General features: G+C 40.0%; 1 protein-coding gene across 1 annotated transcript in view; it reads left to right on the top strand.

Annotated features, from left to right (window-relative positions):
- Positions 1-23,896, top strand: part of LOC307124713 (uncharacterized protein) — a 37,229-nt gene that overhangs the window by 11,411 nt on the left and 1,922 nt on the right. The window contains exons 2-6 of the mRNA XM_079814136.1: positions 1,332-2,206; positions 5,078-5,129; positions 5,564-5,699; positions 16,209-16,342; positions 20,682-20,921. Of these exons, the coding sequence (XP_079670262.1) occupies positions 1,332-2,206; positions 5,078-5,129; positions 5,564-5,699; positions 16,209-16,342; positions 20,682-20,921 (1,437 nt within the window). The remainder of the gene's footprint in view (positions 1-1,331; positions 2,207-5,077; positions 5,130-5,563; positions 5,700-16,208; positions 16,343-20,681; positions 20,922-23,896) is intronic.

Below are 23,896 nucleotides of genomic sequence, written 5' to 3' on the forward strand. Positions count from 1 at the left end.
AAAGGGGGTGTCTAATGCTATGTAATGCATTCTGACTAAAGCCGGGTGCACACTGTGGATTTTGTGCGAAATTTTTTTTTTTTTTCATTTTGTGAAGTCTTTGATCGTTAGTTGACATGTTCACCGGCAGCCGATTAATGACTGCTGCGATCAAATTTTACCTCAGAAGAAATTCTGGCAGTGTCAGAAGATTTGGCGCACAATCCTGCAGTGTGACTTCAAGACAAACTATGACGAAAATGAGGCCTAGAGATTTCTTTGTAGCCACCATTTCAATCCCGCGCGTATTGCAGCTCACTGTCACCAAACACGTCCAGTCCAGTGCGTACAGTCTGACATTAATGACAACTTGGATCTTACATTGTGACATGGCTTACAGCGGGGTTCGTACAGTCTGACAAGGAACAATCGTGAAGGACTATTATAAATCGCACAGTGTGCACCCGACTTAAAAGTTGGATTCTCATGCTAAACACTCCTTCAGGATTCAAACAAGTTTCTGAAAGTTTTTTTTCTAGTATGGTTGCCCTGTATGACTTCATAAAGGGCGGAATTGCTTGTATGGACACTTTTCCTGGCTGAGCGCGTGCGCACATCAACCAGAGCAAGAGCAAAACCGCGTCCATCAACGAGCTTCGTTCGGGTTACGGAAGCTGTCAGCTGCACTGTTGATTTCGTGGTCTAAAAACAAAATGACAATGTCACTAAAGAAGTGTGTTTTTGGTTGTGAGGGAAAGATAACCATGTTCAGATTCCCAAATAACCCAGTGTTAAGGAAGCATTGGATGCAGTTTGTTTTTCCGGAGCAGCAACGGAGTTCTGCAAGGGTGTTTGTTTGTTCCCGTTCATGAGTCGAAACCGCGGGCGGTGAGTGAAACCGCATCAAATGTCTGTTTTAATGTAAACAACACGAACGGATAGTGAATCGAAAGTTATCCAGGGATAATGCGATAATGTATTGTGTGTTTGCGCTCATGTGCTCGCTCCGCACACTGCACAAGCTCAACTGTTTTCGAAAAGAATCGGCACAGCGTAACTGTCTTTTATAAATATGATGAAACTAAAGACTCTTCGGAGATATGAAGGAGGCAATACTATAGGTACTCAAAATTAACATGAGATGCAGAAAATGTGTGTGTTATCTACCCTATAGTTAGATTGGAGAAAATATTCTATCATTGAAAACAATTACATCACCTTTAACATGAAAGCTATATTAAAAACATGGCCTTGTGGTCCTGTTCGTAATCATAATTAATTTGGTATCAATGCTGTTTAATTCCAGGCTGTGACAGTAAATGCATCTGATGCTTTTTGTCTTTGGTCATTAGGTTTACTTTGATTGCGGAGCCAAAGTGGATGTTGTGGATGTGCAGGGCCTCATTCTGTCACCTGGCTTTCCATATAACTATTCATCTGGAACTCACTGTGTGTGGCAGTTCTTTGTGCCTGTTGGTCACCAACTAATCATGGAGATGTTTGATTTTGATGTCTTTGAGAGCCATAGCAGTCCTGCAAGATACACCACCACTGTTGTGGATGAGGTACCGAATGATGTCGGCGTGCTAGTATCAAAAAACCTTGGGAGTCCAAAGGAACCCCAGTCCACACACAGAGAGGAGATCAAGCAAGTGGTTATCCAAGAGCAGTCCACCAAAATGGAGATGACCAAAGTTTCCAATTCTGCCAAAATGCTGTCCGATTCCCCCTCGGCTCCACAACCGTCTCTTCCATTATCCAGAGAGCAGCCAGTTGAAGACAGAAATTCTGTTTCACCTCAGGCATCAAGATCAGCCGGTGACTTGATCTCCTCAAGTCCACGTACAGCCACAGAAACGGATGAAGCTGTGAGCCCTGAGACCCAGCCACCTTTGATTGATGCCTGTCCACACGATGTCCTCTACATATCTGATCTAATCACCTTCTCCTCCCGATTCTGTGGCTCTAGACGCCCTTCTAGCAGCCAGTTGGTGTTTGGGTCTGACGATGACATGGTGGAGGTCATCATGGAGTTGATAACCACTACCCACTGGGGCCGTGGTTTCGCTCTCCTCTTCCATTATCAGAATCAAACACAGGCATCCACAGCCGAACAGCAGAGATCGGTATTGACCTCGGACAGCAGAATTGGTGCACTGCTTGGTGCAGTGAGTGGAACAGTCGCGTTTGCTGTGGCCCTTGCTGGCATCCTCTGCGTGATTTTCAGGTAAGGAGGTTGCTTTTACAGGTGGAGAGATTTATTTGTATGTGATCCCGATTGTATGAGATCCCCATGCAGCCATGCAAACATATCTGACTTAAGAGTTGCTGGATGAATTGAGAGACATGTCTATATAGATATAATTATATAGACTACTATTCAAATGTTTGGTGTTGATAAGAATTTTATTTTAAAGAAATTAACACTTTTTATTCAGCAAGGATGCATTACATTCAGGGCTTGACATTTACACCCGCCAAATGCGGGTGGATTTTAGCAATGGCGTGCAACACAGTCCCTCCTACTAGCCACTTTGGTCTGGTTGAATTGTGTATATATAATGTATACATTTTTCAATTGTAGTCTTTTGAAAAGGCATCGGAAATAATAAACTATGTGCAATATAGTGTTGTCAAAAATATAGATTTTTTTTATACATATATATAAATACATATAAATAGAAAAGCTTCCCATACAAATTTTCCTGCAGAATAGATACACGATACCAGCTGTGCTTTCTCTGTCTCATCTCGAGTTGCGAGTTGACACACAAACCCGCCTCGCCTCGCTCACTCCTTTCATTTGCTCCAGTTGAATATTGTTGGTGTTACAGGACTTGAATTTCGACGTTGTAGTGCGCATCATTTTACATAGTTTTGTGCTCACACACCTAAAGTGCACGCACATAAAGCCGCCTCTCTAAATGTAGTTTTTTTTCGCTGCTTATTGCGCTCAAACAGACAAATACACACAAAATAATCTTGTCTTGGCGTGTATTCACGTTAACACAGTGAGCTATGTTTTAAGTGAACGTAAACAGTTTAGAAAGAAAACGTGTAACAGTATAATGGATCCGTGCGTCAGGTCTTAAAGTGACAGCATATTAATATACCTGCTGCCAAATAGATATTAAAAATATCTATATGGCAGTCCCCCCCCCCATGGTGTGTATGTCAAAATTGTGGCCAGTGAAAATGTTGAGTGGCTTGCAACTTTGGAAAACCACTAGCCACAGTGGCTGGTGGGAAAAAAAGTTAATGTCAAGCCCTGATTACATTTATCAAAAAAGTGACACAGACATTTTGTAATCTTACAAAAAATGTCTATGTCTGTTCTTTTGAACTTCAGAATCCAGAAAAAAAATATTAAGCAACTGTTTTTAACATTGATGATAATAAGAAATATTTCTTAAACACCAAATCAGGATATTAGACTGATTTCTGAAAGATCATGTGACACTGAAGAAATTCAACGTATAAATAAATAAATTACGTCTTATAACAAATATTAAAATAAAAACTGTTATTTATATAAATTGTAATAATATTTCACAATATTACTGTTTTCACTGTGCCTTGTGAAATATATATAATATAATATATATAATAATGTGACATTTATAATATAAATTACATTTAAGTTTTCGCATTCTCATTCTCAGTCCATAACAACTAGCTGTCTGTATCACAATTATTTTCACAGTGCCATGTCCGTGACAACTTCACGGACAATCAGGTGAGTTGGTGTTGACACAGCTGGAAGTATTTTTCACCATTGTTGGCAGCTTAAATCAAGTCTTTCTTCTTCTTTTTCGGAAACACTTTGATGGTAAAACACTATTGACATGCTACCTGAGCATGTTCATGGTGCCGCACCTGGCATTAAACTAAATGCACAAAAGCGAGGTGCAGTCATACAATAGAGTGAAGCAAGCAGAAGAAATATAAGAAGCCAAAAGAAAAGGTAGAATAGAGAAAAACGAGAGACCAGTTGTCTACAAAGATGTTGCAATTGTTAGTTAAAACACAAGCATGATGTTTCAAAGAATCCGTCATGTAAGATTCATTCTTTGTAGGTCCCAGTAGGAATAACAGCGTGACTTTTGACACCCACAGAACTGATTTATGAAACTTGAATAAAGCGTTTTTGTCTGTGCTGTAGTGATCTTTTCAAATGCTGTTTACACCTGGTATTAACATGCATCTATTCTTGGGTGATCCAGTCACATTGAACAACAGGTGTAAACAGGGCCACTTCTAAATTGTATTGTTACGAACAGAATTTATTTGTTTGCTTGATTGTTTACAGAATCTAGTCTTTCCAACAAATGTTTGGCTTTTAATAATGCACAAATGTATTGTGATATTTTAAAATCACTTGTTTGTTTAGAGACTTAAAGCACATTTGCCATTTAGTGGGATTTGCTTTTTATGAACTTCACACTGTGACTGTGTAGTGCAAGGCAACACCAAATACTATTGACATCCCACAGTCCATTGCTATGGATCATTATAAGGAATAGATATATCCCATTCATTCTGCCCAATCGAACCAGAATTGCCTATGGGTATATTGTAATAATCCAATATATCCCAGCGTAAATGCACAAGTATAAAGTATACAAGTATACAGTATAAAAAAGTATATAAGTATAATGTATACTGAACTTTTATTACTTTTATTTTGTCTCTTTTATTATTCATTTCATTTTATAATGACATTTTATTTTTACTAATGAACAAACAATTATTTTCAACTGTTCCCTCTGTTCTATTGTGCTAATATTACTGGTGGTTACTGGTCTGATTATGAATTTCATCAGCAAATAAAATGTCTTTACTGATGACCTGATCATGCAATTACATTCAAAAATGTTATTCGAAATTTCTGGTTCCCCCTGCTTCTACCAAATCGCAGTGGTAACTGTGAACATTCCAGAAATGAGTTCTCCCCATGTGTCCTGCCAGAATTTATACAGATATTTGAATGTGGTTCAGCTGAGAGAAGTAAACAGTCATTTAATAGAATGCTTGATGACCAATAACAGTAATTAAAAACAAACAGGATAATGTTATTTGTATTCTGTTGTTTTCCCAGACCGAAACTATGTGCGAAAGGAGCCAATGCTTCCTCTTCCATCAGCTCAGAGGTAAAGTCAAAATATTAGACTTGTGTGTGTGTGTGTGTGTGTGTGTGTGTGTGTGTGTATAATATATACACCTATCAGGCACAACATTATGACCTAATATTGTGTTGGTTCACGTGCTGCCTAATATATTCCACCCACTAACTGATGGCGTGATGAAGAGGTCACTGTGTTATTCACTACACCTGTCGGTGTAAATACATATACAATATATACATATATACATGCATGCATACATGTGACACTTCAATTAGGTCAATTTTTACTCCTTAAGTATTAGATTTTTTATCTCTGTCACAAAAACATGAATACACACAGGGATTTTGTTCCCTTTCTGGTGGCAAGTATTCAGTTTGTACTGTCATTTGGTGCTCGGTGAGTGTTAATTTTGGAACCTGTCTGTTCATGTAGAAATAATGTGAGGTATTGTGTTGTAGGTTCCAGAAGGAGTGCTAAATTCAGCGGCAGATGTGAGTGAACTGCAGATGGTTTCTCCTAATCACTTGGAGCAGCAGCTGGGCACAGTGAATGACAACAACAACCTTTCCCTCAACCGCAGTCTGTCCCATACAGGTGCTTAGTATGTCTTTATGGTTCTACATCCATCTTATTTTATTTTCCCTTCCAGATCACTCCCTCAATCCATGAATCGATATCACTTTCCCTCTCTCCCTCCCCTCCTCTCTCCCCCAGATGTATTGTTTTCTTCATTGATGTTGTCAGATGAAGCGAACTTTAGGGTCACTGGGTTCCTTTCGGTAAAGCTGCCGAGTTCATTTGTCCCCTATCTGACCCTATACATTTGAGAATAATTTGGATCTTCTAGGAACAGATAAAAGGCTAAATTACTGAAATTCAAGAACAATACTGCAAGACTACCAGAGCCCCATTAGGGTGTAGCTTGCTGAAAAGTGAGTTTCCTTCTGTATTCAAACCACCTGGAAACAACTGCATTTGAAGCAACACAATGCCATTTGTTTTATATGTTTCTATAGAAAAAGCAAGGTGAATTTCATTCTTTTTCATGATATAATCAGAAAAAGATCATAAATTTTGATCTGTTTGATTCAATTATATATATATAAAAAAAAATGTAATTGCAATAAGTATCATTAGTATTAATGATGATGAAGTTGATGACTGGTGTGACTTAAGGTGGGACAGTATGATTTAGTGGAAGTTCAGAAGTAACCTTTTCAAATGAAACGATGATGAGAAAAAAACTCTTCTTTTTTTAGGCTGAGCCATGTATATTTCCTTAACACAAATGTATGAAGTCACTTTATCTTAATGGGAGGTCGAGAATATATAATGCAGTACTTACATTGGCTTTATACTAAGCTCTAAATCAGAAAATCCCCCTCTCTTTAGTTTGGTCCAATCGTACCAGCTAGAGAACTTAACTGTTTCCATTTAACCTTCAAATAAGCATTGGGTCACTGAGCTGCAGGCTTTTTTTTTTTTTCTGGCACCATGACAAATGCAAACAGTTATTTAGTTTATTTATATATATATATATATATATATATATATATATATATATATATATATATATATATATATATATATATATATATATATGTGACTGTGTTGATGTAATAAATCAGCAGAGAATCAGGTGGCTGGTCACTCAAGGCTTCTTTTATTGGCCTGGGAAAAACACACGGCAAAAAGCCTGGTTAAAGCACTGCATCCACGTTGCATGTAAGATCAGCAGCGAAGCATCGTGAAACTGCTGGTGATTACATTTTCTCAAGGTGATCGTAAACATATAGTGGACAGAATTCTGAATAAGACATACATTGAAGAAAATAGAATATAAAACAGTATCTTTTCTTCTCAATTCTCATCACATTGATGCAAAGAAACTATAAACTCAAGTGACCAATATTTTACATATTTTTGTATAAATTATATACAGAAGGGAAGAACGCACATATCTAAAATGGCGCAGTTACACGTTCCGCACGTGCGAGAGCATACAGCACGTGCGGTTATCGCTAACACTCAATTCGGCTAACAATTAATCCACAGAACATGACAAAAACACATACCTGGGAAAAACACACGGCAAAAAGCCTGGTTAAAGCACTGCATCCACGTTGCATGTAAGATCTTAAAATAAACAGAGTTCGGAGTTCACAAGCATGTTAATACACACACACACACACACACACTCATTTTATCGTCACAAATAACACATGACTCTAATGACAAAACTAGGAGTTGACAGACAAACACAGTAAACTTGTGTGTAGTATAAAAGTTCAGCTATGCACTTGAAAACAATCCAAACTCGAGTTAAGACAGAGCGATCATCAAAGCAGCTTACCAGCAGCGAAGCATCGTGAAACTGCTGGTGATTACGTAGCACCGCCCCTCAATACAACGTACGCAAATGAAGTAATAACCAATGGCGAGTTTTCCCAATTTGTGCATGAATTTGACAAACATTATTTAAACTCTGTTACATACACCCCCCTTAAATTCTGCTAAATTGGGCAAGAACCAGCATATGTAACAAACAGAACATAGATGTCAGAAAGAGAGAAAAAAAAAAAAAAATTAAGTGTGAGTACAAGAGCTTTACAATACAATACGTCAGATAATCAGTCTCTTCCCAGGAAGTGTATAAGAATGGAATGGTACCAGGTCCCATACTCAATACAGACTATAGGAGGTGCAGTCTACACACTCCTAGTGGTTACAAATGTATCTCTGCTCTTCAAATTTCTTTTTGATGCAAACAACTCCTCAGACTCTCAGAGAAGAAAAATTCTCACTTTAAAGTCAAACTCCTAACAATCACAGTTCACTCATACATATAAATCATCACTCAGACATATTAAGCAAAAATGTTCCTTAACAACTCAACAAAGTTAGTTCCCTGAAAAATAACCTGGGCATCACTGTGTGAGTCACTTTTCACAATTTTCTGATTATCAATTTCACAAATAAGTCTGTCAGGGGGCTTAACTGATCTCCCTAATCGTGTAGTGATGTGGCCTGTTTGTGTGCTTGTGGGCTGTTCGCAAATGACAGGGGCAAGTCTGTTATCAGGTTCTTGCAAACAACTGGAGGAATCATCTGGCTTAGATGCGGGTAAACTCTCCGTACTCTCAACAGGTTCAGGAACATGCTCAATTTCTGGACTGTGCTGATCATTATCCAAACACTCTGAAGGATTCATCTCATCAGGGATGTCTGAAGCTCCACCACAAGTGGCATCCTGCATAACATCACTATCATGTGTTCCATCCATATGAAGTAACCATTCTGATGTCTTTGAAACAGGATCAGGATCATCCATTAGAGCGGAATCAAAGGCACTGCCACGGGTAGCACCAGTGGAATCTGATCGAACTGACTCCTCACCATCATCATCCCAGGATAAGAAATTCACTGGAAGCAACAGATTTCTGTGCACCACTTTTTCTTTGCCAGTCTGAACATCCTTAATCCTGTACACATTGATTTCTGGTCTCACTGATTGTACCTCATACAGAACAGAGTCCCACTTATCTGCGACTTTCCTCATGCCTTTCTCTCCACGGTTAGCCAGCAAAACTCTATCTCCCAGTGCTAAGGGTGAACCTCTGACCTTCCGATTGTAAAGAATGGCATGGCGGTTCTGCTCTTTGAGACTGTGTTTTCGGGCAATTTCTGCAGCTGTGCTAAGGTCTCTTCTCAGTGCAGTGACAAACTCATGGTGGCTGACCACCCTATCATCACAAAGGACATGCTGAAACATGATGTCGATCGGCAGCCTCGGGATACGCCCAAACATAAGATAAAAGGGAGCAAACCCGGTCGTCTCATGCACTGTACAGTTGTAACTGAAGGTTAGCGTCCGTAGAAGCTGTGGCCACCTTGCCTTGGATTTCACTGGGAGAGCTCTTATCATATTTCCCAGAGTCCTATTGAAACGTTCCGCTAAACCGTTACCCATAGGGTGGTATGGTGTAGTGTGAGATTTTTTAACACCAGCCATCTCAAGCAAGTTCTTTATGATTTTACTTTCAAAATTCGCACCCTGGTCCGAATGTATTCTCTTTGGAAATCCGTAAATGCAAAAGAAGTCATTCCAAAGGCGACGGGCAACTTGTTTAGCGGACTGGTTTTGACAGGGAAAGGCATGTGCCATCTTAGAAAAATGATCTGTCACTACTAGGACATCAACGACCTTCCCTGAAGTCTGTTCAGCACTCCAAAAGTCGATGCATATTAGTTCCATAGGTTCAGATGTCCGAATGTGCTCAAGGGGTGCACGAGCATCTGGCTCTGGAGTTTTCCCGACAACACATCTCTGGCAGTTCGTCACATAAAGCTTGATGTCCTTACTCATCCCTGGCCAAAAGAATCTTTCAGCAGCAAGGGAGAGAGTTCTTGCACTACCCTGATGTCCAGCTGCGTCATGAACACCACGGAGAACTTCATGCTTCAGGGAATCAGGTACAACATATTGAAAGAGTTTCTTATTCATCAGACGGTCCTTCTTTACTCTGTACAGCACATGATTGCGAATCTTTAGTTTTTTCCAGTGCTTCAAAAGGTTTTTCACAGAGCTAGGTTCCTTTGCTCGCTCACTCTTTGAAGGACGTTTATGTCTCAGAACATAGTTGATGACTCTAGTGACTATGTTGTCCTGCTCTTGGAGATTAGAGAGTCTGGAAAGTGGGATTGCAACAGATGGATCTTCAGCCGGGAGCTGGAGTGACGTCGGACTGGCCACAGTTACTGGACTAACTCCACCATTGCAGTGAACACCCAGGACAGCAGAAACTTCAGAAGCATCAAAGGATCCAGGACACGAGTCATTCACGACATCTTGCAGTTCGTTCTCAGTATCACCGTCACTGGTATCCTGCACATTCTGACAGTTGTTAGTGACACGAAAGGCATCTTGCACAGTACCGGTAACAACACCATTGACCTCATCCAAAAGAGACACATACGGCTCTTTCAACAGACGATGGCTGACACAAGACTTTACAAAGGGCTCTCTGCTCAAGGCGTCTGCAACAATGTTCTTCGTGCCTGGCACATACTTCAGGTCAAAGTCATATGCAGCGAGTTTCGCCACCCATCGCTGTTCACACGCATCTAATTTGGGTTTGGTCAGAATATAGGTCAAGGGATTATTATCCGACCATGCAGTGAAATGTCTCCCTTTTAGCCAATGGCTAAACTTGTCACAAATGGCCCACTTTAAAGCCAGAAATTCGAGTCTATGAGCTGGGTAGTTCATCTGAGACTTGGAGAGTGTTTTGCTTGCAAAAGCAACCGGGCGTGCAATTTTCTCACCAGGGGGCACCTGAGATAACACGGCTCCTATGCCATCAAATGAAGCATCAACAGAGAGAATGAAGGCATGGCTGAAATCTGGGTGAGCTAGGGTCACACTGTGCAGAAGGTCTTGCTTTAAAGTTTCAAAAGCTGTTCGACACTCACTAGTCCAATCCTCAGGTGAAAGTTTTACAACACTGAGTGGCTTCCTCATACGACTACACTTCCTCTTAGCTTTATTCTGCAACCGATCTGAAAGGAGACTGAAAAGAGGTTTTGCCTTAGCAGAACAGTCCTTAATGAAATGCTGATAGTATAAAATCATACCCACGAAAGATCTGATCTTCTTTTGAGAAGGGGTTATACTATCTGCTTCCATGAGGTCAGCAGTCTGGATGTCACTGATCACCCTCACCTTTTCTGGGTCAGTCTGAACACCATTCCCAGTGACGACGTGTCCTAAGAACTTAACAGATCTCCTGAGGAACTTGCATTTCTTTGGCGCCAGCTTTAAGTTGTGCTTAGACAGGCGTGAGAAAACCAGTTCTAGTCGGTCAAGAGCTACCTGCTCACTTGGAGCAAAAACCATCAGATCGTCCAAGTAGCAGAGAAGGCTTGTGAAATTTTCATCACCAAAAATGGACATCATCATCCTCATAAATGTTGCTGGGCTGTTGGTCAATCCCTGAGGTAAGCGATTGTACTCATGGAGGCCGAAAGGAGAGGAAAAAGCGGTGTATTTCTTGTGCTCTTCGAACAAGGGAACATTATAAAAGCCAGAAGTCAAGTCCATGGTAGAAAAGAAAACGTTGCCTCCTAAAGCTGCGAGTGCATCTGCTTGGTGCGGGAGTGGATGGGCATCCTTCACCGTCTTCGCATTCAGCCATCTAAAATCGGTACAAATACGAATATCACCATTCTTTTTCCACACCAAAACTAGCGGGGATGCATATTCACTCTGAGATTTCCTTATAATACCTTTAACTTCCATCTCATCCAAGGTAGTGCGCAGCTTATCATAGTGACAGGGGGCTACACGTCGGTAAGGCAGTCTGAATGGTTTCTCGTCCACCAAGTGAATTTTGTGAACAAAGTCGGTGGCTTCTCCACAATCCATTTTTCCATGAGAAAAGATTGACTCATATTTCTCAATGAGATCCAAAAGTCTATCCTTCCACTCCTCTGACACTTCACAGGCATCCAGCTCCAGATCCTCCAGTTCTAATGTGTCCAGCCTGTTTCTTCTTTCAACACTGGTCCGCACATAACTCAAGGGACTCGCAGCAGACTGAACATTACTCTTCAGAGACTCGGGTGTAGACAACTCCTCTACAGCTATACAAGTGAAAACATCTACGATTTTCGAGTTCTTCTTAAGAACGATTACCTTGTCTGTAGGGTTCATAATCTTGAACGGCACCCATCTACTGCCCCACATCGGTGTGATGACTCTCCCTATGATCACGTTCCTTGGACGGCATTTACAGAGGGTTGGTTCAACAATGACTGTGCTCCCCACAGAAACAGCTGTTGACTCAGGAAGCTGAGCCCAAGCAAGATGTTCATGGTGCGGTTCTAAAGTAATCTTCTCCTTCAACTTAGCTGTGCCCACCTTGTCAGGCATGTCTCCTCCCGTCCATCGCTCCACATTCGACAGAAGAGACAGGAATTGGTGACAGTCAATATCATCAGAATTAACTGGGTTGGACACAAGTCTCCAGTATCCATCGGTCTCTTTCATTTTCTGAATCAGCCACTTGATAGCGTTGCTGCCCAGGATCAAATCATCGGTTTGGCCTGGGACGACTAAAACTGGAACAACCATCCTGCAGGCGTAAACTGAGAGCTCAAGTTCATACATCACTTTTGGGGTAACACGCTGTCCGCCACAACCAATAATTACAACATCACTAGCAGGGAACTTTTGTAAATTGGGCTTGTGCTGCAACAAGCGATGTTCAGCAGCTTCACTCAATGTGCATGCCATAGAACCGCTGTCAACCATAGCTTTCAGTTGAAGATCGCCCCATACTGTTGCTGGTGTGTAAAAGAGACTATCAATTCTCTGTACTCTGTGTGTGTTCTGAAAAATGACTGTATTCCCTGCTGGCTCTACAGAACTAGAAAAACTATAAACTGAGGCAGGGTCGTTCATACAACACTGGTTGGGAGGAATATGCTCATGATCTACACTGTCCTCCCTTGAGCGCAGATCTTCTAGTTTCCCAGCCCATGAGAAGACAGGGATTTCACTCTTTCAGGACAGACAATGCGAGAATGGTCAGGAGAGTGACACTGGAAGCACAACTTTTTGTCAAGACAGTGCGTGAGACCAGAATGATCAGGGCTCGAACAGACAGTGCATGGCAGGTCATTGAGGCCTTTCACTCGAGGTAGACTTACTTTGGGCTTTGCACGTGGACTTGGCTCTTTGCTGGTAGACTCTTTTAGCAGGACTTTTTCCAGCAGGCTCATGACTCGCTCTAATGCAGAAGCTTCCAGAGACCTGGACTGCTGGACATCAGAAGAAGTTGGTAGTGCTGCAGTCGACAGTTCCACTTCAGTTCTGTTCACAGGAATTTTAGTGGGTGCAGCATGTCTTACTGCAGATACAAGACTGGTCTCAGAGTGATATTCATTCAAAATATCTTGAACTTCCCGCACAGACCATGCATCGATTGTTTTAGACCGAAAGGTGATGGCAAGCTCTCTACAAGGGCAGTGTCTGATGAACATACGGGTTACCTCTGTTCCTGGACAATCCAGTACTTTACCCTGTTCCCTCAAGCGCTCTGCAGCGATGTCAACTGCACGGTTTAGCCTGAGCCAGTACTCGTAGGCGTCCTCGTCTGGTCTGGGTAAGGTGGTATAAAAGTCGGCCAGTGGAAGAGGAGAGCAAGGAGCATCTACAAAGTGTTTCCTGAGAATACTAAAGATAGCATCAGGGTTATGCACAATATCAATGCCACAGTTTCTTATGCCAAACTTGACCACATCCCTCGCTTTGCCTCTTAGATGAATTAAAATCTCCTCCGCTTGCTGCTCTTTTCTCAGATTATTCCGTTTTATGTAGTCTCTCATGACATCTATCCACTCATTTAAATCGACAGAATCCGAAACTTCACCTCTGAAGCTAGGAGGAGCTTTCACATTTCTGGAAATTGACAACTGGCTTTGTATTAAGTCCAGCATTTGAGAAGTTGTTCCCTCTGCTGTCATATTTTTGGAGGGACTACATACCGACTGTGCGTCAACTGAATGTGTTGGGCTTAGTCTGGTGACTATACTATCAGCAATTTGCTGCCCGACTTGGCTGATTATGTCAGTCATCGCAGTGATAACATCTGGGGGCTGTGTGTTAGGGCATGGAGTAGATGAAAACACACCCTGTTGCTCTCTTGAAGCACCTGATTCATAATTTGTGGACGGGCCCTCACAAACTAATGAATTCGAATTTGGAGAATGACTGTCTATATGAGAATCACTCCGTACATCAGGCCCACTGAACTGTAATGACTTTGGCACTTTCAATAAACCCCATCCTCTACCTTTACCACCACAGACTGGAGTGAGAAAGTTTTCAAAACCACTCATATTGAATATCAGTACGCAATGAATATAAAAGACAGAAGAACATCTAAAATGTGCTGTTGACTATAATGTAAATTGTCCTTTGCAAATATAGCAAATTCCTCAAATGCAGTCTCAGAAAGAGGGAAAAAGAAATAGTGTCTTTTTTCTGTGAAAAACTGTTTCTGAGCAAAATTCTGTCCACCTGACTCCAGCGAAAGCTTTAAGATGAACCCTCGGCCGCTTCAGGAGCCATCTTGATTGAAGAAACAACGGGTCACGGCACCAATGTGACTGTGTTGATGTAATAAATCAGCAGAGAATCAGGTGGCTGGTCACTCAAGGCTTCTTTTATTGGCCTGGGAAAAACACACGGCAAAAAGCCTGGTTAAAGCACTGCATCCACGTTGCATGTAAGATCAGCAGCGAAGCATCGTGAAACTGCTGGTGATTACATTTTCTCAAGGTGATCGTAAACATATAGTGGACAGAATTCTGAATAAGACATACATTGAAGAAAATAGAATATAAAACAGTATCTTTTCTTCTCAATTCTCATCACATTGATGCAAAGAAACTATAAACTCAAGTGACCAATATTTTACATATTTTTGTATAAATTATATACAGAAGGGAAGAACGCACATATCTAAAATGGCGCAGTTACACGTTCCGCACGTGCGAGAGCATACAGCACGTGCGGTTATCGCTAACACTCAATTCGGCTAACAATTAATCCACAGAACATGACAAAAACACATACCTGGGAAAAACACACGGCAAAAAGCCTGGTTAAAGCACTGCATCCACGTTGCATGTAAGATCTTAAAATAAACAGAGTTCGGAGTTCACAAGCATGTTAATACACACACACACACACACACACACACTCATTTTATCGTCACAAATAACACATGACTCTAATGACAAAACTAGGAGTTGACAGACAAACACAGTAAACTTGTGTGTAGTATAAAAGTTCAGCTATGCACTTGAAAACAATCCAAACTCGAGTTAAGACAGAGCGATCATCAAAGCAGCTTACCAGCAGCGAAGCATCGTGAAACTGCTGGTGATTACGTAGCACCGCCCCTCAATACAACGTACGCAAATGAAGTAATAACCAATGGCGAGTTTTCCCAATTTGTGCATGAATTTGACAAACATTATTTAAACTCTGTTACATATATATATATATATATATATATATATATATATATATATATATATATATATATATATATATATATATATATATATATATATATATTAGGGATGTGACGGTGAGGACATTTTCCCACCGGCTAATTGATGTGTGACAACACCGGTAATACCGGTATCACCGGCGGAGGCTTTTAAATCACTAATTCTATCAAACCGAAAGTAACATGCACACGACCGCTCTGAACTGAAAACGCGCCAGTGCGCACACACCGTGAATGACAGCTCGTCTGTAAATGCGCGCTCTGTGAGACCATGGGTGCGTCTCAATCAGTTCCCTAGTTCAGTAGTCAGGGCACTGATCAAGCATTGATCAGTCTATGATTGAGATGCACGCCATGAATGAATAACAGTTCGTCCGTAAAGCCTTTATAGCCTACTCGACGCGCCCGCACGAGCGCGAGGGTGCGCGCGACAAAAATAAATGCGCGCAGTCAGGGTAGCGCGGAGGCTCGCACTGCGGACCCAGGCGAAAGTAAACAATGCGCGCTCTGTGCGGCCGTACACATTTTACTTTCGGTTTTCAGTTAGCGGCAATTCGGCTGCGGGTTGCTTGAATTGTGGGTTCATTAGCCTATTATTTTTAATGAAAAACACAACAAAACAAATGACAAACTCCCTTAAATAGGCGCTTTTACGTTTCGCTTTGAAACCAAATCTTCCGCGATCATCTCAGTCAGCTCCTCACTCTTAAATCTGATGAATGACTCCTGCCGCTACCGAGACTCACGGTCAGATCCTGCTTTATTAAGCAGATACGTTCAGTTTTTATTTGTATTGTCTGTTCTCTAACTGAACTAAATTATTTTATTACTATAAAAAAATCAAAAAGACGGTGGGCGGTGCCACGGTGGGCAAGTGATGTAACCGGTGTTGAGTCTGGACACCGGTAACACCGGCAACACCGACTATCGTAGCAAGCCTAATATATATATATATAATGTGTGTGTGTGTGTGTGTTAAACTAAAGTATTTACAGTCATTTCACTGTGTTGTGCTCTGAAGCTTGTGACATGTCTGAGAAGAGTGATCTGCAGCTGTTCTCCAGTGGTCTTACCGAATTAGAAATGGGGACAGATGAGGTTTTTGTCATCGCCTCTGCACCCAGCTCAGCCCAATTGCCCTTCTCTCCACACACTGTGAGTATCTGATTCTTCTTCTATGTTTCTACATCCATAAATGCATGAGAAACTCTGATGTATTTTGTATATAAACTACCGTTGAGAAGTTTGGGGTTGATAAGTTCCTTCATGTCGTTGCAAGAAGTCTCTTATGCTCACCAAAGCTGCATTTATTTGATCAAAAATACAGTAAAAAGTGCAATATTGTGAAATATTTTTGCCATTTAAAATAACTGTTTTCTGTTTTAATATATTTTAAAATGTAATTTTTTCCTGTGATGGCAAAGGTGAATTTTCAGCATCATTACTCCAGTCTTCAGTGGCACATGATCCTTCAGAAATCATTCTAATATGCTGATTGGGTGCTCAAGAAACATTTCTTAACAAAATGAAATCTTACTTTTGTATGATAGTGTATATATATTTATTTTTCACACGTCCCCTCTTAATGTATGAATGTCATTGTGTAGGATAACAAAATATTAAACCAAATTGCATTTATTTGAATGAAAGAAAGCACAATCGATATTCAAAATGTGTTATAATTTTAAAGGGGTGGTAAACCACGATTTCACTATTCTAACTTTAGCTAGCGTGTAATGTTGCTGCTTGAGCATAAACAACATCTGCAAAGTTACAACGTTCAAAGTTTAAAGCAAAGGGAGATATTTGATTTTAAAGAAATCAGTTTCTAAGAACTACAGCAAACGGCCAGTAGGCGACTACACACATTCCTCCAGGGTTGGTGACATCAACAGGCTCAATATTTACATAAACCCCTCCTCCGAGAATATTAAATAAGGGGGGGTGGGGCCATTTTGTATCGCAGCGCTGTTGTGGTATAGTTAGGCTGGAGTGTTGTTGCCGCGATGCCGAGGAAACGCTGTTATTTTCATCCGGATTGCAGGTCTGGGGTACTTGCTCTGTTCAGCCTTCCTTGGGACGGGGGTGCGTTGCAGAGCGTTTAACATACAGCATGTTATATGCACGTGTGTTTGAGACGGGGAACAGGCGCGCGCGGGGCTCCCTGCAGCACATCTCACGGAGGAAAACATCCACCGTCTTCGCGATTTCAATGCCGGATTTGCACAACGTCAGCTGCGTGAAAAAAGCACTGCCGGTGCGTGGATGCACGACGCGCGCGCTGCACATTTCACGGAGGACAACTTCCACAAACTTCGCGAGTTCAATACAGGATATGCACAACGGCTTGTCCTGAAAGCTGGATTTACAAACAGAAGCTGTTTACGGGCCACAACCTTTAAGTCTGATTTATATTTCATCGATGTGTTTTCCTGTAATAGGTTGTAGCAAGGAAGTAAACAGATGACAGCGCTGTTCTGCAAACCAGTCTGTTAAATGCTCATTCATACTTAACGTTATCCGACGAACCCCTAACATTACAAACACTAACGTTAAAATCTCAACAGCGAACCTGGCATTAGTGTAAATGATTCTTTGATTAGAGCTTTTATGTATTGTTTATCTACAGGCATGCTAAACATGGTTCTGTGTGTGATTTGGCTAACTTACTAGTTAAAGCCAGTGCTTAGTGTTCGTTTTGGGTTAGTTCTTGCGACAGATATTTGGCTATAATCGTTCTAAAAATACAAAAGTTAAAGTGCCATTCAGTAGCGATCATTATAGATCCGCAGTCTTTACTCTTGAGGACTGAACAGGTTCTGCTCGATCATCTTCACTCAAATGTTCTGGGTCTGATTCGGGCTCATGTGGTTTTATTGACGCCGTTGTTTCTAATACTGACCAAAGCACAGCCTCCGGTAAAGGTAAGGGGTGTGACGTTTCCGACAAACGTGCACTGCGGTTAGCGAATCACAACACACTGGGCCAGCTAACCAATCTGAGCCCATCGCGTATTTTTGAGGGACTGGCTTCATACAACCCGGAAAGCATCAGACCGTTTTACAAGGAGGGACAGAGCAGTGTAGAATAAAGGTCAAATATATGAAAAATAAGGCAATTTTTTTTAAAACGAAGCATGAACACATGTTACAGTGCACCCCACAAACACAGTCAAGCCTTCAAAAGAATGTGTTTTACCACCCCTTTAACACATTTCTGCGTTTACAAATATTTTATTTTAAACTTTATGTATGTCTTATTTTTATTTATTTATTTGTATTTAAATTCTCATTTGTATTTAAATGTAATGCAGTAAACCACGGATGACCTAGATCATTTTGTTGTCCTTAATGCAATAAACAACAAAAAAACTTCAGGGAAAATGTCCTTCTATATCCACTGAAATCACACAAAAAAATTGAATTGATTGAAAGATAGAAATTGAATTGAAAGTGAGTTAAAAAAAAAAATGTTTTAAATAAATAACCTGCGCTATTGTTTTTTCAGATGCCACCTGGTTTGATAGTTTGTTGTCTAATGCAAAGTGTCCGAATACTTTTGAAGGTCGCTCACTCTGATGTCTTTTATATTTTTTGAAATGGTGCTTTCATTGCTCTCTTATTACTGGAATTGTTTGATACTCTGTTTACTTTTGCTTGGTAGTTTCAAGCATTCTTCATGATACTGCACCAGCTATTCATGCTGAAAACAATTCATTGTAGTACGCTGATGGAGGCCAAGCTTCATGGTGTGTGATGATGTGCTGGATGAGGGGCAGAGAAGTAGCTCTTCACTAGAGGCTGCTGGGAAGCAGAGGCTCTGGCAGCCGGAGGGGGAGCTGGCCCGCTAATAGCTCTGACTAATGAATGCTATACGTCTGTAGCCAATTTCCCAGCTCCAGCTCTGTGTGTTTCTGTGCAAGTGTGTGGTCCATGCTGCTTTGGCTCTGAAATGTGCCATGCAAAATTTGCCAAGCTGTGTGTTCATCCAAGGAGGTTTGAGAAGAATCAGAAACCTGCGTCTCTGTGGTGTCCGGCTGGGTTCCTGCTAAATGTTTGGCACTGTAGTTGTTGTTGTTTTTTTTATCCTTATTTGGTTTTGCCTTTCCCCAAAGACGGACAATTTGGTATTGTCTTGGTTCATTTATGGAACAATGCCAGAACAGCTCAAGATTAAACCCTGCATAATACTCGTCTAGACATGGGGAGCTGTAAGAGATCATGTGTGAGGACTGTCAAACTCTTATTGATGAGAGAACCCCTTCTAATACTCACCCACGCGACACACATGTCCAGTTAACAGCTGACTGACACATTTGGAGGCATTTGCTGGTCGTGGACCTTATTTAGATTACAGTCTCTGCCACGGCATCTGAAACTGTTCAAGAGAACGGGAGAAATCCTTTGTAATCCTACTAAAGCAACTCCTAAAGCAACAGTTGGATATAGCTTCACTGACTTCAGCAGGTTCGTACTCCACTGAAAGCCAAAGTCTCACGTTTATTAGTTCCTTTACACTAATGAAAGTTTATTCATTATAAAATAGAATTTCAAGTAACTTGGAGTCAGTGATTTTGACTATTTATGAAGCCCAAATTACTTGTATCAGAATTGTGAAGTGTGAACTTTGTAAGCCACTTTCCTGACTATTTAATTGTATTATCAAGATAATTATAGTAGTATTATAGATTATGCTGTATAATCTTAATGTATTTCCGTTTCCTCAAATATTTGGTAATACTGCTTTTGAGAATTCCTTTTTGAGGAAAGTGGTAAACATTTTAACACGTGTTTTATATTATATTATATAATTATTATATTATAATATAATAAGTTGTTCTGCTTAATATTTCTGTGAAAACTGTGATTTTTTTTATAAGTTTATTTATTTTAAATGAAAATAGAAATTTAACCTGCCCTTGCTGAATAAAAGTAAAAACTTTCTTTTTTTTTTTAAATCTTACTGACCCCAAACTTTTGAAATGTTATAATGTAAAATATTTGTGTTTTGATATAATGAATATAATAATCTATTATAATATAATATAAAACGCTTGTTAAAATGTGTTTACCACTTTCATCAAAAAGGAATTCTCAAAAGCAGTATTACCAAATATTTGAGGAAACGGAAATCCATTAAGATTATACAGCATAATCTATAATGCTACTATAATTATCTTGATAATACAATTAAATAGTCAGGAAAGTGGCTTACATTTACACTTATTATTCTGTGTAGTTAAGTTGAACATCCACGACATGGGAAAGTTATCATTACACAAGTGAACAATACAAATGCATAATATTTCCAAGATCATGTGGTTCTGACCATTTGTACATATATTTTTTGCATTTAGTACACTATCTGGCAAATAGTAATCTAAGGAATTAGTAGTGCTACCATATCAAGTATTCATTCAACCATAGAGGGTTTTTTGTTGGGTTCGTCAATTACAAAGAATCTTCATCTCCTAAATTTGTTCTCTCTTTTGTAGCAACGCGAGCGTTTCCTGAGACACAGTGACACAGGACCCAGCCCCCCCCTCGACTGGCCGACTCCAGATCCAGCACTGCCTACTGTTACAAAGAGCAGCCAAACCGGATCGACAAACAGCGCACGACCACGAGCGTGGAGTGTCCGAACCTTCCAGGATCTCCTTCCTCCTCTTCCTCAACTCCATAAGAAATGGTGCAGCTGGAATGCAAACAGCCCTTTCACCAAGCTGGTGGACACTGTGAGTAATGACACACAAGGCCTTTTTATCACATTAAAAAAAAAATATTATAAAAATTTAATTAGTGATATATTTATAGAAATTTAGTTTTTAGTCAAATCAATCGACTGTACAAATTAGTAAAATTTGTATAAAAAAATTATAACTTTTTGTTTCATTGATGTATGCAAGCATAGGTGGTAGCAAAAAATCTATTTATTTCAGTTATTCATGGTACAAGTGTGTGTTTTTTTTCATGCAGTAAGGTATACTAAAGTCTCTTTATGTTCATCATCAAAAGTAGGCTACTGTAAGATACAGAAATATTATTAATTTGGCATGAAAAAGCCTACTTACTGATCTACTATATAAACTTGTATCTCCTCTTAGAGCTTTAAAGCTACAACCACCAAACTCGGGTCAGACCTTCAGAGTGTTCTGGCTCGGGTTGCCATATCTTTTCAAACTGATCCGACTTATGGTTTTCCTAAAGATGAATATTAAAACCATAAATGTCCCATACGCCTTCATTGAGGGGGTTAAAACTTTAATGCACTAACTATAATAGAGTATTCAGCTTCATCCACTATGTATCTATCATTAACAAAGCCTAGCAACCACTAGCTTGGAACATGCTAGCAGTGTTGCTAAAACGTGCCAGCAACATGCTAATTCATTTTAAAACATGCTATCAAAATGTTAAATCATGTTTGCAACAAGCTAAATCATATTAGCAACATAGTAATCCATGTTATCAAAACATGCTAAATCATGCTAGCAACATGCCAATTCATGTTAGCAAAATAGTAATCCATGTTATCAAAACATGCTAAATCATGCTAGCAACAGGCCAATTCATATTAGCAACATAGTAATCCATGTTATCAAAACATGCTAAATCATGTTAGCAACATGCCAATTCATGTCAGCAACATAGTAATCCATGTTATCAAACTTTAATGCACTAACTATAATAGAGTATTCAGCTTCATCCACTATGTATCTATCATTAACAAAGCCTAGCAACCACTAGCTTGGAACATAATACAAATCCAGCTGTTCATGTTAGTTCACAGTGTATTAACTAATGTTAACAAGATTTTAATAATGCATTAGTAAATGTTGAAATTAACATTAAAGGGGTGATGAACTGAGAAATCAACTTCCCCTTGAGCTTTTGATATATAAAAGCTCATGGTAATATAAGAATATCCTGTAAGTTTCAGAGCTGAAAACTTCCTTGTTAGTCAAAGAAAAGCTTTTATAGACACCAGGCCCAGAAAACGAGAGATCTCAGAATATGCGGACCTCTTACGTAACAGGACCTAGATAAAGATAAATATGTCTCTACAGATAAATATGCTTCTGTAGCCCCGCCCACCGACCCGTGAGCTAAGGATCGCGCTACCAAGCTATAAACATGGCGTTGCAGTCCCTGCATAAGCTTCCTTCTCAATCTGAACACACACTTATGTGAGCAGGCTAAAACATGTTTTTTTTATTTGTGTTAGTTTTGCATAACCTTAGAGATCGTTTGAAATCTATTGATTTCATACCTTAGCACGCTGTCACAGGGTGGATAAGGTGTTATTGACTTTAACGTTATGGGCCAGGCGCGAGTGTGTGTGTGTCTCCACGTCTGCGTGTGTGTGTGTGTGTGTGTGTGTGTGTGTGTGTGTGTGTGTGTGTGTGTGTGTGTCCGTGCGAGTGAGTGTGTGTCCGAGAGAGTGTGTGTGTGTGTGAGTGTGATTTAATCATTGTGTTTGTTTGATATTTTGCGAGTCCTCTGAGCATTTCTCCAGACGATTCCGATATGGACTGAAGCTCATTAAATATGCAAATCTTATCCAATCCTAGCCGTGGGCGTTTACTTCCAAGTCTTCAATGTGGCACGCCCATCAAATCCGAGTGTTTTTCAGAGAGCCTCAAAACCAAGGCAGAAAATAGCCTATTACTTATTCATTATGATGTTTTTCAATGTAAAAACCACACAAACGTCATAAGTAGGGCCCTATAATTTCTGCTTTCACGGAATCGCGGAATTGGCATATTAACGCGGAATCTAGTGTTAACCCAGAATTTTACATATTTGGAATGAAATGCAGTTTTGTGTGGGAGAGGAACGTATGTCTGGAGAAAATGCAGACTGGGGGAAGCAAATCTGGGCGACACAACCCCTTGCGTCATTTCAGCTCCCCCTTCATGGCGAAGCGGCTCTCCACGGCTCTGCTTTCATCGGCGGAAACGTTAAGAAACTCAACGCTAAGCCCTCAGTACCGAGCCGAGCAGCTCCCTCACGGGGAGTGCTTGCTGTATTTTCCCTTGTTTTTAATGCACTTTAATGTACTGTATGGAAAATAATGTCTTAAATGAACTTGAGAGGAAATGAGATGCGCGTCTGATCCGCGTCATGTTTGGAAGCGGCCGATCTTAAAGTGACAGGAGCACTGATAATGTCTGTCATTAATGTTCATTAAAGAACAACGGGAACAGAGAAAAGTGTAGCTTTAATGATGATTCATCTATATTTCACTTATCATTTATGCAGTTAAGAAAGGTGTTGATAACTTCATTACATTTCTGTGTAGGCTATGTCTAACAGGGAAGGCCACAGGTAAATATAACATTTATTATAATGAGTTTATGTAAAGATTGTTTTAAGTTCAATTAAATTAAAAATTATTTTTTAAAGCCTAATAAATGTTGAATACTGTAATGTATACGTCATTAATGTTTCATAGAGACATTAGTATCAGTGATACTGGCCTTCATTCATAAAAAGATGCCATTACATTGTCTTTAAGTTGTTTCTAAATTAATTTGGAGAGTAACTGAAATTATTACAATATCAAAATATGAAAAACTCCAATTTTTTTAATTGCAATTAATCATGATGCTTCATTGATTAATGAAGTTGTTTTTAATCAGTTCACAGCACTATTTTGTTGTAACTTGAAGTATTTAGAGTGCCGTATTTGTCCTGAAAAGTACTGAGT

This window comes from Gobio gobio, assembly GCF_949357685.1.
Source record: "Gobio gobio genome assembly, chromosome: 4".
NCBI classification, from domain to species: Eukaryota; Metazoa; Chordata; class Actinopteri; order Cypriniformes; family Gobionidae; genus Gobio; species Gobio gobio.